At 44.6% G+C, this 18,347-nt stretch overlaps 1 protein-coding gene across 1 annotated transcript; it reads left to right on the top strand.

The window, feature by feature from the left end:
• The first annotated feature begins 3,592 nt into the window (after positions 1-3,592).
• CHCT1 (CHD1 helical C-terminal domain containing 1) lies at positions 3,593-10,306 on the top strand. The gene is made up of 6 exons (XM_033089071.1): positions 3,593-3,643; positions 4,790-4,891; positions 5,126-5,301; positions 5,755-5,854; positions 7,745-7,940; positions 10,221-10,306. Exons 1-6 carry the CDS (start codon positions 3,593-3,595, stop codon positions 10,304-10,306), a joined length of 711 nt encoding a protein of 236 aa, XP_032944962.1.
• Positions 10,307-18,347: the final 8,041 nt, after the last annotated feature.

An 18,347-nucleotide genomic window follows, 5' to 3' on the forward strand; every position in this document is an offset into this window, starting at 1 on the left:
AAATCACACTTGATATTTTGAAGTGTATCTTTCAAGACGTTTTTGTATGCATATATAAATACATACTTTCAAAAATGGGATTGTACCATATATACTGTTTTAATTCTTGTTTTCTGTGTCATTACATATATAGTAATTTAAATTCTTAAAATTTTAACTTGTATTATATAGATATAGAGTAGTATTTTAATATCTAGTAGTGTTTCAGTAGTAACGTATTTTTAAAAATTAATTTAAACTTTAATATTTAATAGAGGAGTGTTTTTAAGTATGGGTGTATCACAATTTATTTACCCTTTCCTATGGATGACAGGATTAGAATCCTGAACACAGTTTTCCAAGGACTATCACATAGAGATAAAGAGAGCTATTGTAATAGTCAATGTAAGGAGATAGAAGAGAACAACAAAAAAGGGAAAACAAGAGATCTCTATCAGAAGATTTAAGAAATAAAAGAGAAATTCAAACCTAGACCAGGAATGCCAAATGACCCACAAGAAAGCACATTATCTGATCAGGAGAACATAAAGGGAAGGTCGAAACAGTACACTGAAAATCTATGCAGAAGAGAAAAACGAATGACAGCTGTCTTTGAAGAAGATTCCTATGAGGAAGAACCTGTAATTCTAGAAAGCTGCCCTGAAAGTACTGGGAAGAAATAAATCACCAAGGGTAGATGGGATACCAATCGAATTATTTTAAGCCACAGAGACTGAATCTGTCAAAATCCTAACAAGAATATGTCAACAAATATGGAAAAACCAAAGACTGGAAATGTTCAACATACAGTCCAATCTTCAAGAAAGCAGATGTCAAGGAGTCCAGTAACTATAAGACCATTGCTCCAATTTCCCATGCAAATGAAGTGATGCTCAAAGTGATGCAACAAAGGCTTCTACCTCATATGGAGCAAGAAATGACAGACGTTCAAGCTGGATTCACGAAAGGCAGAGGCACTTGGGATCAAATTGCAAACATTCATTGGATACTGGAGTGGCCCAAGAAATTTCAAGAAGATGTTTAGACTATGTTTTAGTGACTACAGTAAAACTTTTAATTGCATGGATCATGAAAAGTTATGGGTTTCTCTGAAAGAAATGGGTGTGCCTCAGCACTTGATTGTCCTGCTGTGTAACCTGTATTGTGGACAGGAAACCACTGTCAGGACAGAATATGGAGAGACAGAATGGTTTACTATAGGCAAAGGTGTCAGACAAGAGTGTATTAACATATCATATGAAAACCTGGGCTAGACTCAGAGGAAGGAGTGCAAATTGGTGGAAGAAATATCAATAACGTAGGATATGCTGATGACACCATCTTACTGACAGAACGTAGCCGTGACTTGAAAAGACCTCATGAAAGTGAAAGAAGAATGTGTCCATGCAGGACTGCATTGGAACATCAATGAGTCAAAAACCATGACTACAGGAGAAATACACGACTTTAACATAGACAATGGAGACATTGAAATTGTTAAACATTTTGTTTACCTTGGTTCAGTCATCAATTCAAATGGAGACTGCAGCCAAGAAATCAAGAAAAGGCTGAGACTTGGAAGGAGAGCAAGGGAAGAATTAGAAAAAAGTCATCAGAGCACAGATGTGTCATTAGAGACCAAAGCTAAGATCATTGACACCCTCGTATTCCCAATCACTATGGATGTGAAAGTTGGACAGTGAAGAAAGCTGAAAAACATAGGAAAAACATAGATTCATTTGAAATCTGGTGTTGGAGGAGAGCTCTACAGATACCCCGGATCGCCAGAAAGATGAACAAGTGGGTCCTAGAGCAAATGAAGCCTGAAACATCATGAAGTCAAAAATGACAAAACTGAAGCTGTCCTACTTCAGGCACATCATGAGAAGGCAGGCTTCTTTGGAAAAGACAGTAATGCTGGCAAGAATAGAAGGCAGCAGAAAAAGAGGAAGACCAAATATGAGACGGATAGACGCCATAAAAGAAGCGATAGGCATGAGTCTACAGGAACTGAGAAGGGTTTCTAAGGGCAGGACAGTGTGGACATCCCTCATTCATAGGGTCGCCAGGAGCCAGAACCGGCTCAACGGCATGTAACACACGTTGATGACACCTCAGTTGTTTCTAAATTGTCACCATTGTAACAGTCCTCATACATGCATCTCGCCTTAGGACTAATTCATAGAAATAGAATTTGTAGGTCAAAAGAAATTCACATTTAACATTTTGCATTACTACATACATTGTTTACCAATTATCATTCCCAATAAAGTGTATGAGAGCTTCTTCTCCTTCACTCCTGCCAATATAATTATCCTTCTTAATAGCTGCAAAATAATCCTGACTTAATGCTCAGAGAACAGATATCGGAGGCAGAGCCACCTTGTCCCCAAGAGCCACAGTGACCCTGTCATGTGTGGGTACCGCCGCCAGATGGCGCTGGGGAGGCCTGGGAGAACCAAGGGGCAGCACCAAAGCCCCGGCTCTGGCTCCACTGGCCATTGGATGCCGGCGAAGTCAGAGGAGAAAAAAGACCAAACTGGGTGGAGGAAACGGAAACCCTGACCCAGAGGATGCGAAGGCAAGGACCAGAAGATGGAGTTCAGCATTCCAGCGAAAAAGATGCGGGTTAAGCGAGTAAACGGAGCCTGCAATAGTCTCAGAACCGCCCGTAACTTGCCGAGTGCGCTGATGAAGAACGCGAGGGGGTGCGGGTGCCGCGTTAGAGGCTTGGACCCGGAGTCTCCCAACGCCTCTGAGGGCGTCGGGGTCAAGCCCGCCGGGGAAACGCCGGGACCCCCCGGCTGCGCTTACTCAGATCTCCAGAGGGCCGCGCCCGTGGGGAAAACCAGAGCTGTCGGAATCTGACCCAAACCACCGCGCCCCACTTAGTGCGGACCTAAGGCAAGTTACATCCCGGCTCCTCTTCTATGAAGTGGCATCATACCCAGGGAAGACTGTTGTAATGTTTACTTGAGATGATACACGATGGCTAGTATTTTTGTACACGCCCCTAAAAACACCATCACCCAACCAACCAACATGCAACACAACTGGCTTATTAATTTCCTGGAGGCTACCGGGGATAGAAGAGAAGATCTAGCTCAGTAGAGATTTATTGTATTCCATTTTCTCAGGGCAACCTCTAGTCTTTTTTCCCAAATCCGGAAAGGAATGTGACAAACTCTGGTTCTCACTCAGGGATGCCAAGGTGTAAACTGAGGAAGCACGAAAGGTACACATGCAGGAAAATTACTTCAAAAGCCTTATCAGGGTTCAAAATCAACAGGATCGGACAGTTCTCTTGGGAGAAGGTGTACAAGCTTCTCCTGGCCAGCTGTGGGCTCTGACCAAGTCCTGGGTCTTCCCCACACATCTGGCTCACTTCCCTAGTCCAGTTCCTAGTTGAAGGAGATGGCTGGTGTCGACCTCTAGGAATGAGGGCATGGAAGGGGGGAGGGGGAGCTCTGTGTTGGCGGTTGCCATGGTTTTGCTCTGGATTCTGGAGCCAACCTGCCCACTCCCTGAGACACTCAGGTCACAGAAGCAGTAGTCAGAAGCCTGAGGGGACGTGAGGAGTGCCACTCTGGAGCTCACCGGGGCACCTGTTGAGATGGAGGCCTCAGATGGGCAAGGGGATGAAGTGGACAAGCCACTAGAGAAGGTGAAGCCACTGGGGCTGTGAGGGAGGGAGGACAGGAGGGTCCTTGAGGGGCTGGTTTTAGAAAGCAGAGAATATGAAATTCAAGGAAGAGGAGAAGGAAAATTGGTGAGGTACATGAGTTAGCAAGAGACCAAAAGAACAAGAGAAGATTAATTCAAACAGATGTTTATTAAGGACACATATTCCTGGCGAGATGATTGTTGGTTATGAAGACACAAGGGCTCTGGTGTGTGTGTGTGTGTGTGTGTGTGTGTGTACACATGCATTATGGTCTATGTACGTGGTTGTGTGGTGTGTGTGGTATGTTTATAAAGCTGACCAGCCAGAGTCCCCTCTCTCTGAGACCTGGAAGGAGCTTGTGTCTCACACCCTCTTCATCTACCTCCCTCCCTTTCCTTGGGCTCTCCCTTCAGAGTGGTCTGGATCTGGGTCTTCCTTGTTCCCCCGGAACACAGGCAGAAATCAATGCTCACTTTTCTGAAAGGCTTTTGAAAAGTTGGGTGCAAATCCAGCCATGTCCATCTAATCCTGTGCTTTGACTTCAAATGTTATTTCACAGTCAGTTTGTCTTCATTGATTTTCAGCTTCACCCCCACACACACACTTTTGCTATCAGAAAAGTCTTTCCTATCATTACCATCGCCATCACACAGTTTTGAGTGCCCATTAGTATGCTGTGATGCTAAGGCTTAGGGAAACAAAGAGGTGTGCCTGTGACTTAGACACTCAATAAGTGTTTGCTGAAGGAATGAGTACATGAATCCCTGCTGACTGCCCCCAAGGAGTTACTTACATCCCTTGGTGCCTAGGTGCTGTCATCTCTAAGCAAAGATAATGATATCTAAGCTCACAGAATTTGTGGGAGCATAAAGTGAGTTCATGTTTATCAAGTGCTTTGAAAAGCTAGCTAGAATACTATGCTGTAAGTATTATAGAAGAAATGGGTTGGACATTCTAGGTGTTCTAAACAGGGATTCTCAGAAATGGGTTTCTTTGCCCAAGGCTCCCTCACCTCAGTGCTGGGTCAAGGAAGGGGTCGTAGGGAAAATGGAGAAAGGCTTTGGCTGGCATTTGGACCTGTCGTTGTCCAGCACTGAACCTCAGGAGCAGTATCCCAAGTCCCCCAGCTGATCAGTTTCCTCCCAGGTGACAGATGTGCCCTGCTTAGAGAAGAGCTCCAGCACCATCCCTGCGGCAGACTCACTTGTGCGCCATGCCAAGGGCCTGGATCAGGATACCTTCAAAATTGTGAGTAAGGGGCCAGCTCAGGGGTGAGAAATTGGCAGACCACAGCCCCATAGCCCATCGCCCCACCTGTCATACTCTTGGGAAAGAAGTGGGGTAAGAGGTTGACTGGAGCCTCCTCACTTAACATGTGTAATGCTTCCTGGCCCACAAGGGCTGCAGCTGGGCCAATCTGGAGCTGCCCATCTGCCTCTTTTTTTCTCCTATGGATCCTCACTTCACCTGTCGCCTCCTCAGTGTAAAGAATATCTAAGGCCACTGAAGAAGTTCCTGCGAAAGTTGCACCTGCCCAAGGACCTTCCACACAAGAAGAAGCAGAAGTACATGAAGCAGAGCCTGGTGGTCCTAGGGGACCACATCAACACCTTTCTGCAGCACTGCTGCCGAGCGTGGGAAATCAAGCACTGGAAGAAGTAGGGCAGCTTCCTTGCCCTTCCCACTACACCCACTCCCGGGTCACCCCCTCTAGATTCAAGGTCACACCTCACTCAAGATCCCTTAGTTCTTCATGTGAAAGAGTCAGGATCCTGGAGTGAGCATGGTGATGACAGGGTAGAGAGAACAGGGTTCTCTAGTCATTCAGGGTAGCATTGATTCATTGTGGCTGTATACACAGTAGACAAAGAACTCTCCTGACCCTGAGGAGAATGACCTGTGATTGAACAACTGCTGTGTGGTGTGGGGGCTCATCACAAGGAAGGGGTATTCAGGGTCTGGCAAATTTCCACCTCTCCATGTCCCCAACCCAAAACCAAGGAGGTAGCCTGTGGCCCATTTCTCCCTGGGTGGGTCCTGGCCACAAGACAAATGCTGGAAGGAGAGGAGCCATGCTCCACCTCCCTCAGTCTCAGGTTTCTCCTCTGCAGGATGCTCTGGAGATTTGTCTCCCTCTTCTCAGAACTGGAGGCAAAGCAGCTTCGCAGGCTCTACAAACACACCAAGAACAACCAGAAAGCCAAGTTCCTGGTGAGATGCTTGGGAGAGTTTCTCCTGGGCCCACCTGAGGGTGGTTGGTGTGTGCTCAGATTCTGGGGGAGGCCGGGGATAGAGGGGCTCCCTGATACAACCAGCACCCCTGCAAGTCCTTTCCACAGCTCACTGCCTGAGGAAGACCCCACTGCCCCTATCTTTACTGTTGCAGTGGGCACAGAGTGGGGCTGAAGAAGGCAGAGACTCAGCTTCAAGTTCTTCATATTTATTCGTCCTTCATACCCACACCCTGATGTTAGCTGGGACATGTCTGTGGAACCATGGGTGGGGACGGGTGAGGCCAGGCAGAAAGGGAGAGCCAGCCTGGGAAAGGCTCAGGGGACTATCGACAGAGCCTGGCCTGGCTTTGTCCAAAACTAGTGATTCTCAAACATTTGGGTTTCAGGTCACTTCTACCCTCTTAAAAATCCCCCCCAAAAGCATTTATTTATGTAGGTTACAGATTTGTATCAGTGAACTTTTCACACTAGGTTACATGAGAATCCATTGGTTTCTCTCTTACACTTTTGAGTGGACCCTACTTTTCAGGGGATCTGCGGGGTCAAAATACAGAGGGTGCCAAAAAAAGGTATACACATTTTAAGAAAGAAAAAAACTGTTTTAATTGTAATAATATATACCAACAACGAAGATGAATACAAGTCACGTTTGACGTCTGCAGTTACAAGAGGTGCTTAAAGTGGTTACCATCAGCGGAATTTTAATACAGTTTCTTTCCTTTCTTAAAATATGTATACACACTGTGTGAGGGACATAAATGATAAATGTCTATTACATTGTTTTGTACACCTAAAACTAACAAAAAAAAGTTAAAAAATTTTTAGCATGTTAAAAAAATGTGTATACACCTTTTTTTGGCACCCTCTGTATTTCAGGGATTCCCCTAGGGGTTCACAGAGCACACTACTTTGAGAAGCACTGGCCCAAAATAATGATCATAAGTAACAGTTTCTATGTGCCAGGCATTTTATGTTCCCTCGTAATCTTCAAAAGTAAATCTAAGTGGTAATTAGAATTACTGTCCACAGTGTGTAAATGAAGATGCCGAATGTAGGGAGGTAAAGTAAGTTGACCCAGACCACATAGCAAGTGGGAGGAAAGAGCCGGGTTCAAACATAATCTGACGCAGAGGAAAGCCCTGCTCTAACCATACACTGCCCCTCCCCCACACCGCTGTGCAGCTTTCATCAAATCCTCTCCCTTTCTGGGCCTCCGTTTCTTCCTCTGAACATGAATGATGGATCGTTTCAGTCATTCCTCCTCTGACTGGGAGGCGCTGCCATTTTAGTGATTCCTGGATTTCACCGGCCAGGATCGTTTCAAAAGACATTTTCAGGTTCTCCATTTTGCAAAGGACTTTAAAACATTGTCTTCTTACAAACACGTAAGATACTATAACTCGGGGCAGCCGGTTGGCTCAGTTGGTTAGAGCGCAGTGCTCATAACACCAAGGTCGCTGGTTCTGATTCCCACATGGGCCAGTGAGCTGCGCCCTCCACAACTAGATTGGAGACAACCACCTGACATGGAGCTGTGGGTCCTGGAAAAACACACTATTCCCCAATATTCCCCAATTAAAAAAAAAAGAAGAAGAAGATACTATAACTCAAAAAAAGAGACGGAGGACATTTCTCAAAGTAAAGAACTACCCAAGAAAAGACAGTTGGCAGCCTGGCTTCAATGTCCCCATGGTCCTTGCTCTCCCACATTGTGACTCTTACCCTTCTAGCTAGGCTCGTGTGAGGTGCAGCCAGACTCCAGCACAGCAGTTTCCTAACAAGGGCAGGGCTGGGGTCTGGGGCATGGGCGCCTCTCTTCTCGACACTCTCCTCAACACTGTGGCTCTGAACACTGGCTCCGTTGCAGGTGGCATTCTGCCCCTTGGACACTCCGGAGAGCTCCCTGCTGAAGGACCAGGAGAACAGCCTGCCCAAGCTCTGCAGTGCCTGGGGGCTGCACAGCAACCTCAGCAGGGTGAAGGAGAGGCTGTCCAAGATGCAGGCCCCAGGCTGCGAGGCCTCCCTGCTGGGGGAGCCAAGATCCGGGCTCCTTGACGGGAGAGGTAACACCCAATAGTAGTTGGGGGTGTGCCTGGGGGCGGGGCTTGCGAGCGGAGCCTGCGTGGTCCAACCTGGAGCAGTTCGACACGTTCCTCTTCCCTCCTTTTTCATCTGGCCACCACAATGCCTGGCTCTCTGGATGGAGCCTGTGGGGGTAGGGGACAGCCACTCTTCAGTGAGAGGGGCCCCATCCAAGGTTGGAACCTACAAAGGCCCCTCCTGTGCACTGAGGTGCACAGAGATGTTAGAGCCGCCTACCCCTCAACATTCTGGAACTGGCCTCTGGGACCACAATTAGCTGTTCTTGCTTAGCTACAGGGGGAGAAAGTGAAGGCAAACAGTGTGGCCTAGGACCTCAGAGCATGGGCTTAACTTGGATCGGGGTGTTCCTGTGAATTTCAGGCTGGCTGGGGCTAATACAGGCCAGCAGCCCAAAGGGCCTTGTTCACCAGTGACAGCTGGACTGAGTGGGAGAGCAGGGGTGAGAACAGGTCAGGTGCAGTGGACATGAGTTAGGCAGCTGCTGAGACCCAGAACCCTGCCTGGGCTCTGTGAGCGCCCCTGGCCCCGGTGCCTACAGTTTAAAACATACAATGGTTGAGAGGACGCACTCCATTGTATGTTTTAAACTGTAGGCACTGGGGCCGGGGCACTCACAGAGCCCTCCTGGAAGTACACACTGTTCCCCAATAAAGTCCTGTTCCCCTTCCCCAATATAATCTTAAAAAAAAAAGAAAAGAAAAGAAAACATACCATGGGAGGAAGGCCAGTCGTCATTAAGATGATCTAAGCCCGGCAGTTCAGGCAACAGATGAGGAAAGTGAGCTCCAGGCTTTTGCACCAGCCCCTCCCTGTTCCAGGTGTTTGTCTCTCATAATTTCACTTAACCCCTAGCACCCCGGTGAATTGGGTATTATTATCCACATTTTACAAATGAGCAATCTGGGGCCATAGGGCAAAGGGCAAGACAGGCTATCTAGAAGAGGTAAGTTTGGGACAGGCTTTAAAGAAAGGCATAAGTGGGGTGAGGGAGGTAAAAAGGTGGGAGGACAGGTGTGTGCAGAGGTGAGAGGCAATGAGCGGACAGCTTGGAGGTGAACGGGAGAACAGGTTGGAGAAGAACAGGATGGGGGTGGTAACAGAGAAAAGCTATGGATGATGGGTTAAGAAGTTTGGCTTTCATGCAATTCTTAAAATAACTTTTCATTACTATAAACATAGGCATATCATAGAAAATCAGGTAACACAGATAAGCAAAAATAAGAAAATATAGACATCACATTGTCATCACCACTGCTAGCACTTTCCAGATGTTTTTTATGCATGTAAATACATGTACTTTAACCGAAGTGAGACCATGCTGTACATACAATTTTGATTTGAACTTTCTTTTCTCAGTTAATTATACCAAACTTCCATGTCAATGTGTTCATTTCATTTAATTGTTGGATTAAATACTTCATATTTAAATTGTCCCAGTTGTCATAGATATCTTTTGCGCTGGTTTCCCAAATCATGCATTTCACTTGGTTATGTCTCTTAAATCTCTTTTACCCTAACAAAGTCCCCTTTTTTATACCCTGACCTGCTGAAAAGATCAGGCTATTGTTCAGAAGAATGTTCCACTTTCTACTTTTTTCTTGTTGCTTCCGTTTGGCATATTTTAAGCTTGTTCCTCTATCTATAAACAGGACTTTCGATCAAAAGTCTTGATGAATGCATGTGAAATGTTTTTTGGCCAGAACACACGAGAGATGAGGTTGTGCTCTTCACATTGTGTGTGTAGTGAGAAAACACACGCCGTGCTGTCTGGTGGACTCACCACGAAGGGGCTAAGTTCATTACTGAGTTCTATCCATGCCATTAAAAGTAATGTGCATGGTGTTTCTTTGGCACTTACATTCATAAGTCAGTTCTTAAATAAAACGGTGGCAGTGGTGTTTGCAAACAGTACAGCAGCAAAGTACTGGGAACTGACTGGGGCGAGAAACCTGAGAGGAGTGGGAGGTGTCCTGACTATGCCCCAAAGTTGCCTCAGGCTTTGGACAGGACATCTCCTTACTTTGTGCCTGGGGGAGAGCCCTCATCCCTAAACTGTGGCAATAACTGTCTCGCTTCCCCATGGGGTTTCTGTGAGAAAAGAGGAAGGGGCAGGTTGGAAGTAAGATAAGGTTTTGTTGTTCTTCCTTTCGGTCCCTACCATCTCCCGCAAATGTTACAGACTGAGACTCTCCTACTAGTCCTGATGTCATCAGAACCGCCTCTGACCTTTGCTTTTTCAGGTTCTTTAAGGGAACTTCCTCAAAAAACCAAACTCCAGAGAAAGAGGATTAAAGAAGCTCCAGAAACCCCAGAGATCTCTCCATAAGAAGACCTGGCTGGAACAAGGGCCAGCTAGCTCTGGGATCCAGAACACTCGTCAGTTTTCAACACCTCTGCAGCTGGGGGCATGGGGACCCATGAGGGGAATGGAGAAAAGTGTCTTTCTCAAAAGGACACTCCAGTCTTAATTATGTATAAATGGCTCAGGAAATAAACATCCTTAAGACAGTTAGTTCTACTTGACTTGGCTAGCAATCATTATTTATTTATTTATTTATTTAAACAAGATTTGCCAGCCACCTTCTGAGTGGCAGCGCCCCACATATACACAGATTAAGAGGTGGTCACTTGTGTCAAGGACCATCACAATGTAGTGGGGGAGACACATGTGAATAGACCTTACAATGGGCTGAATACAAGTGCCTGGGGAAAGTCTAGTGGGGGGTGAATGACAAAGGAGCTGATGTGTATTTGCCAGTGGAGAGGGCCTGGGGTCAGAGGGTAAATCTGGCAGCCAGTCTAGAGCATCTGGACTTGATCTTGTGGGAAACTTGGAGGGGAAGGCAGTGGCAAGGGAGATGTCCGTGGAAAGGGCTGCCATTACTTGGCTGCTGGGGAGATGCTCTGGAGACTGTGAGCCAAGTGCATGGAAATAGGAGAGGGCAGAGGCCGACTGAAGGAAAAACATCTTACTAGGATGGTGCGTCAAACCAGCGGGCAAAATTGGCAGCCTGCAGGCTGAATTCAGACCACGGATGCATTTTATTTGCCATGTATGGTGTTCTACCTGTTATTTAAAACATTTTTAGAAGAATTGTCAATACTTACTCAGTACATTTCATGTTAACAACAACAACAACGTTTCTGGCTTTTAAAAACTGGCCACCCTTGACCTTCCCACATGACAACACCTGACTGGGGCTGAGAAGTAGCTGCTTCGGTTTCACTGATATTCTTTCCAGTTCACCAGTCCCCACCCCTCCCTGATGCCTTGCACACAAGCCTTCTTCACTGAGTTATCACCTGTTTGACACTTTTAGCCTTAATATTTGCTACCCTTGGGTGTACAAAGGCAGTGAGGATGTGCAGAAAAGGGGGAGGGATGAATTTGTGAAATTATATAAGGTAAAACTGACAGTTTTTGGTGATAGATGTGGGAGATGAGAAAGGGAGGAAGGGAAGAAGGGAAGGAGTGATGATGGCACATTGTTTCTAGCTAGAAAGACCAGGTAGATGTGGTCAACTCCAGGAGACGAAGCAGGTCCAGTCATTTTCCAAAAATATAGGAGAATCAGGGCTCTGTCCAAGGCAGCAGTGTACAGAGCCCAGTGCTTCCTTGGAATGGGCAGGACCAGGACAAATGTGTGTGACCCTTTCTGCTCCCCTCCCTCAATTTGTATTCAGGAGTGAATATCATCAAATATTTAACATGTAGAATACGTATCAATTTAGACTTAAAGAACAAGTGCAGGGAAGAATAAAGAGGGAAAGAAGGGGGAAGGCAGCCGCAGCTTTCTTTGTGCCTTACACCCATTGCCGCCCAGAAAAGGCAAGATGAGGGTGCTAAGGCACAGACCTGGGGGCAGTCTTGCTTGGGGGGGGGGGTCCCTGACAGTGCTGACAAAACAGGGAGGATTTGTGGGGACAAGGGCAAGCAGGTGGAGAGGTCCCTGATGATTGGAGGCAGTTTTCGCTACACCTGAGCGATTTCACTGACAAGGTCCCCGGGAAAGTCCTGGCGGTTTTGGGAAGGGACCAAAATAGAGAGGTGGCCTCTTTGTGTGAGGCAGCACTGCCACCTAGAGGAATTATGGGACTCCACTTATTCCTCCAATCGGGGCAGCGTGTGCGCAAAGAGACGGAGACCAGGAGGGAGTGGGAGAGCTTCATATCTGTTTTGGGGACAATCAGGAAGCCAGAGGCAAAATGGGCAACAGGTGAGGCTTGGTTTTGGCGCCTCTTAACTCTTTCCTCAAATTTAGTAGGATCTCAGAATTCCAAAAAGGCAGATCCCAAGCCACTTGTCTGCTCACTACCTTTCAACAGCACAGAGGATTTTTAGGACCTTAAAATACTCTGTATGATAATAGAATGGTGGATACATGTCATCATACATTTGTCCAAATCCATACAATATGCAACCCGAAGAGTGAACCCTAATGTAAACTATGGACTCTGGGTCAGGATGATGTGTCAGTGTAGTTTCATCACAGTAACAAATGCACCACTGGTGGGGGAGGCTGAGCACGTGTGGGGGTGGGGGTGTATGGGAAATCTCTGTTATCTTCTGCTTAATTTTGCTGTGAACCTCAAACTGCTCTAAAAAAATAAAGTATTAAGCAAACAAACCCTTCCAACAGCTCTTCATCTCATGCAGATTAAAAGCCTACAAGGCCCTGTACTGTCTGTCCCCACCATTCATTCTGTCACCTCTTTGCCCTCATCCTTGTTTTTCTTATACTTGTCAAGCCGACTCCTACCTCACGGCCTTTTCACTGGCTCTTTTCTCTGTCTGGAATGTTCTTCGCAAGAACTTGGTTAATGCCTTCATTGCATTCAAATCTTTGTTCAAATGCCACCTCCTCAGTGCAGCCTAACATGTCCCCCCCGTTTTAAATTCCAAACCCCCCCACACTCTAAATATCTCCCTTACTCTGTTTTTGGTTTCCTAAGGCACTATTCCCCTCAAATATTATATAATTTAGTTTATGATTATATTTCTTGTTTATTGATGGACTCCTCCCACTAAAATTTAAGTTCCACAAGGGCAGAGCTTTTTGTCTGTTTTGCTCATTGCTGTAGCCCAACAATTACAACAGAACGCAGCATAGAGTAGGTTCTTAAAAAACATCTGTAGAATGAATGAATGAACCAAAATAGAGCATTTAATCCAACCACCTCCTGATTCAGATAGGAAAAAAAAGCCTAAGAAGAAAGGTGACTTCTCCAAAGTTATACAGGAAGTCAACGCCAGAAGTAGCACTAGAACTCAGACCTGGTGACCTCCAGAGCAGCACACTTCCCACACAATGACACATGCTCCACTGCTCTTGGCCAAAAACATCTTCCACAAAATGTAAATAACCCACAAGACTTAATGTATTACTTCTCCTAGGGTTGGTTGTATTTTCTTAGTTAAGATATTTCTACCCAAAATATGACTCTCTAAGGTGGACTTGGGAGCACCAGAAATTAATAGGGTGGTGGAAGGAGGCTTTTTGGAGGGAAGTGCCTTGAGGGAGACCCCTACATCACGCTTTGGCCTATGCGCCTTATGGGTAGGCTCACCCTAGGGAAAATGCCCCGCTGATGGCCAGACCAGGAAGCCATCGAGAAGGGCCCCTCTCCTAGAGAACAATGGACACTTTCCCTGAAGCCTGACATGGAAGGGCCTCCCCACCACAGATGGAGTGAGTGATTGCTGCCTGACCCACTCCCATCCCGGGCTACAGGAGTCACCTGGCAGTGTCCTCTGCATAATAACACGGCCACAAGTGCCTGTGACTCAGGAGAGATGGCAAAGTGCTTTGCATCCATTCTCATTGGGTCTTCATGTCAAACTTGTGAGGGAGCTTTTGTAAATTTAATTAAAAAAAATACTAGTGAGGGAGACACCTCCCCCTTCCAGAAAAGAAAATGGGCACAGGGGCTGGCACAGCTGAACTGAGATCTTGACTTTCCAGGTCTCCTAATTCCACACCCAGTGCTCCTGTGTTTTGACTTTCTTTTTCTTTTGTACATGTAGACATTTTTTATTTTATGTAGTTAAATTGTCAGTCTTTTCTTTTATGGCTTCTATGTATGACTTTGAAAGTTCTTCCCCGCTCAGAGAATATTTAAAATTCTATCTTTACTTCTAGCTTTTGGGTTTCAGTTTTTACATTTAAATTTTTGGTCTATCTGAAATTAATTTTGGTTTAAGTTGTATAATAGAAATCCAGTATTTTTTTTCAGATGGCTATACACTTGTCCTTGTACAAATGGAAGTGTATTTGTAAGATACACCACACAGGGGAAAATTCATCTATTCTACACTGATTTGAAATGTCACCCTTATTACATATTAATATTAAATTCCTGATTTACTTTAGTTTACTTCTGAACTTTCTGTTCTGGTCCATAGATCTATCTGTCCACATAGGGTTGGGCTTTTATGGAAAAGGAGAAAAAGATACTACAGTAACAAAACAGGGTATGATAGGAAAAGAGTAGACAGATTCTAATAAGAACCAAATTGAACTTCTAGAAGTGAAAAACAGGATTGGTGCAGGAACGGGATCCCATAGTCTCCTCTTGGGACTTTCCCTAAAGTGTGTGTGACCCCATTTAACATTTTTAAATTTTTTTTCTCTTCCCTTTGTGGTGTAACTTCTCCTGGTGCAGGAGTAGTAGCTTCCTAAAATCTCAAGTCGGTCCTGGGGCGTCTGCAGCCAGAGGGCCTGGTGGTGTCTACGGCTTTGAGATGACCAGACGGCTTTGAGAGGACCAGACGCGAGGACACTGCTGTACCCATCAGCCTGTCCTCCCGAAGTTGTGGGTGCTTTCTTGCTAGTAAGTGGCAGATGTAGGATTCCAGTCCAGTTCTAGTGCCCTAAACCACACTAGAAATGTCTTCAGGATATGACAAGCAATCCATCAGCGAGAAGTTCGCCATTGGATATGGATGTCTTTAGGGGCAGAGAGCTCTGTGAGGGACCAGGGCAACCTCAGGCTTGAGTGAGTCTGTCCACATTACCATTCTGTCCTGGGTTGTGTTAGTGAGCTCGACTTCCTGGAAATATTTGGCTTTGATAAGCTCTTTCCTCTAATGCCTGTCTTCTGAGACTTCCCCCAACCACCCGTCCCCCGCCCCTCCTTTTTTTTTTTACCTGAAGTGACTTCTTAGAACTTCAAAAAGACATGATCCATGATCTACCTAATGTTCCTCCTTCACAAACCTAACCAGAAACCAAAGAGCTTAGCTCTACCCTACTTATCGAAACCCTGAGTAACTGCCATGATGTGGGTGCCAGCTGAGTCTTACAGGTGCCATCGTGCACACGGAATCATCCGGCGAGGCGTCATATATTCAGCAAAACTGGAGTTTTCAGTCTCCTCTTCCTTCTCTACCCTTTAGCAAGGGAAGAGGAAGCAAGAAAGGAATTAACATTGTCACGTGTCTGTAATGGCCCTACCATGTTTCCCCAAAAATAAGACCTAGCCAGACAATCAGCTCTAATGCGTCTTTTGGAGCAAAATTTAATATAAGACATGGTATTATATTATATTACTATTAATATAAGACCCAGTCTTATATAAGACCCGGTCTTACAGTAAAATAAGACCGGGTCTTATATTAATTTTTGCTCCAAAAGACGCATTAGAGATGACTGTCCAGCTAGGTCTTATTTTCCGGGAAACACAGTAGTACTGACCCAGGCATTGCATTCATTTTATTTCATCTTCATAATAATCCAAGAGACAGGTAGTGTCTTCTTCACTTGACAGATGAAGAGCCAAGCTCAGAAATAGAGTAAATTGCCTAAGGCCCACGGCTGGTAAAACGCAGCTCCTCTGACGTCCTTCTCATTTTCAGCACCTTGCCTTCCTAGAACTCTCACCTTCTGATAAAAGCTGCCTTTAGATACATCATATTTCTAAAACCTAAAAGTTAAAAACTTGACTTCAATGACCAAATACATACCAGGGGTGCCAAAAAAATGTGTACCAGTGGACACTTTGGTCAGCGTTGCTCAAGCAGTAGTTCACTGTCATCAGAAGTGTCTGGACACTGATGGTAACCACTTTGAGCACCTCTTGTCATTGCAGAAGTCAACGTGACTTGTATTCATCTTTTGTTATTGGTATATATACTACAATTTTAAGTTTTTTCTTTTTTCTTTACTGGGGAACAGTGTGTTTTCTCCAGGGCCCATCAGCTCCAAGTCAAGTCGTTGTCCTTCAATCTAGTTGTGGAGGGCTCAGCTCCAAATGCAGTCACTGTTTTCAATCTTTAGTTGCAGGGGGCACAGCCCACCATCCCATGTGGGAATCGAACTGGCAACCTTGTTGTTAAGAGCACACATTTAACCAACTGAGCCATCCCAGCTGCCCCAGAGTCTTTTCCTTTCTTAAAACGTGTATACATTTTTTCCGGCACCCTCTGTATATATACCTAAGTTCCCTTAGGTATATATACCCTCTGTATATATACCTAAGTAAACTAAGTTACCTTCATCCCAGTCAAAAAGCACCAAAGGTAGTTTTTAAAAGATTTGGGTTTTTGTCTTGTGTAGAGAAATTTGATTACGCTGACGCCAACATAACAGACGCAGAACATGGGCTAGTGATGGATCACAGCCAGTAACAGGAAGAAAAATACTCATACTATTTGAAGTAGCAGCAAGAATGAAAAACAAAGCCTGATTCTGTGCTGAGCATGGAATTTAAATGCAAATCAACTTTAACCTGTTACATCAATGTTCTACTTCAGAAATAAATTGCACTTGAGGTTTTGTATCAAGGTACTGTCTGGAAGTGATCATTCACAGATTTTTTTCAAACTTTATGTACCATGTGATTTAACTGCTTATGCAAGTTGAAGGCCTTTGTCCTGAAATTTTACAAAAATTGTGGTAACTCATAAAATTGACCATCTTAACTATTTTTAAGTGTACAGTTCAGTAGTGTTATATTCACTGTTGTGCAATCAGATCTCCAGAGCTTTTTCATCTTGCAAAACTGAAACTCTGTACCTATTAAGCAACCACTCCCTATTTTCCTGTCCTCCCAGCTCTGACAACCAACATTCTACTTTGTTTCTGCCGGCTTGATTACTTTAGATACCTCACATAAGTGGAATCATACAGTATTTACTCTCCCCCCTCTTTTGTGACTGGTTTTTATCACTTAGCATAATGCCCTGAAGGTTCATCCATGTTGTAGCATGTCAGAATTCCCTTCCTTTTTAAGGCTGAATCATATTTCATTGCATATGTATAGCACATTTTGTTCATTCACTCATCCGTGGATGAACATTTGGGTTGCTTCCAGTTTTGGCTATTGTAAATAATGCTATGGATATGGGTGTATGAGCACTGGTTCAAGATCCTTTCAATTCTTTTAGCTATACTGTGTCTCCCCAAAAATAAGACCTAACTGGAAAATAAGCCCTAGCATTTTTCAGAATGGTCATAATATAAAATAAGCCCTACCGTTATTTCCCTGAAAATAAGACCAGATCTTATATTAATTTTTGCTCCAAAAGACGTATTAGGGCTATTTTACATTACGAGCATCCTGAAAAATCATGCTAGTGCTTATTTTCCTGTTAGGTCTTCTTTTCTGGGAAACACAGTATACCTAGATCCCTTTGATTACTGGATTGCATAGTAATTCTATTTTTAATTTTTTAAGAAGCCCATTTTCCAAAGCACCATTTTACATTCCCACCAATAATGGACCAATAATAACCACCCTAATGAGTGAGTTTGCCTTGAATTTTCAGCTATAGCAATAAATGTGTACAAAGTAAGTTGGGTGTGGTTTGCTAACTTGTAGAATTGTATCTATTACAGAGTAAACTATGTTAAATTTGTTAAATGCACACATCAGCAAAGTTTTTAAGCTGGAAAACAGTCTTAACTCTGTAAGTTATACGATCACATGGTAATGGCTTTAATAAAGCTTTAAATAAAATGCTGCGTAAGTACCGACAAGAGGCAATTCAGGTCTTAGGGGATGCTTCCCTGTCCACGGAGCTTGACAGGTAAGGCTTTATGCAGGAAATGGCATTCCATAAAAAAGAGGGAACAGAATGTTCAAAGTCATGGAGGTGTAAAAGGAAAGATTTAAAATTCAGCACCACTGATGGCAGGCCATGAAGCTGGTGCTGACTGTTCCAAGTGAAGGGGGGATTTTGTCTAAATGGCAATTTTCTTTATAATCTTTTAAAATTTGGTTTCATTTGCTATAACTGTTCTGAGTGCTTAAAATTCATGCAGTTTCATGGTGGATTTATTTTTAAAGACCGAATTTGACCCCACCATTCAAGAGGAAATGAAACACAAAGAGGCTTATCAAATTCCTCCTGTTTAGAGGCAGAACTG

The sequence above is a fragment of the Rhinolophus ferrumequinum genome, chromosome 21 (assembly GCF_004115265.2).
Source record: "Rhinolophus ferrumequinum isolate MPI-CBG mRhiFer1 chromosome 21, mRhiFer1_v1.p, whole genome shotgun sequence".
NCBI classification, from domain to species: Eukaryota; Metazoa; Chordata; class Mammalia; order Chiroptera; family Rhinolophidae; genus Rhinolophus; species Rhinolophus ferrumequinum.

Bases quoted from the DNA above. Each gene is read 5' to 3' on its own strand.
- CHCT1 (XM_033089071.1), top strand. From the start codon at position 3,593: ATGGAGGCCTCAGATGGGCAAGGGGATGAAGTGGACAAGCCACTAGAG. The intron at 3,644-4,789 runs GTGAAGCCACTG...GTTTCCTCCCAG, and splicing joins TGGACAAGCCACTAGAGAAG to GTGACAGATGTGCCCTGCTT. The intron at 5,302-5,754 runs GTAGGGCAGCTT...TCTCCTCTGCAG, and splicing joins GAAATCAAGCACTGGAAGAA to GATGCTCTGGAGATTTGTCT.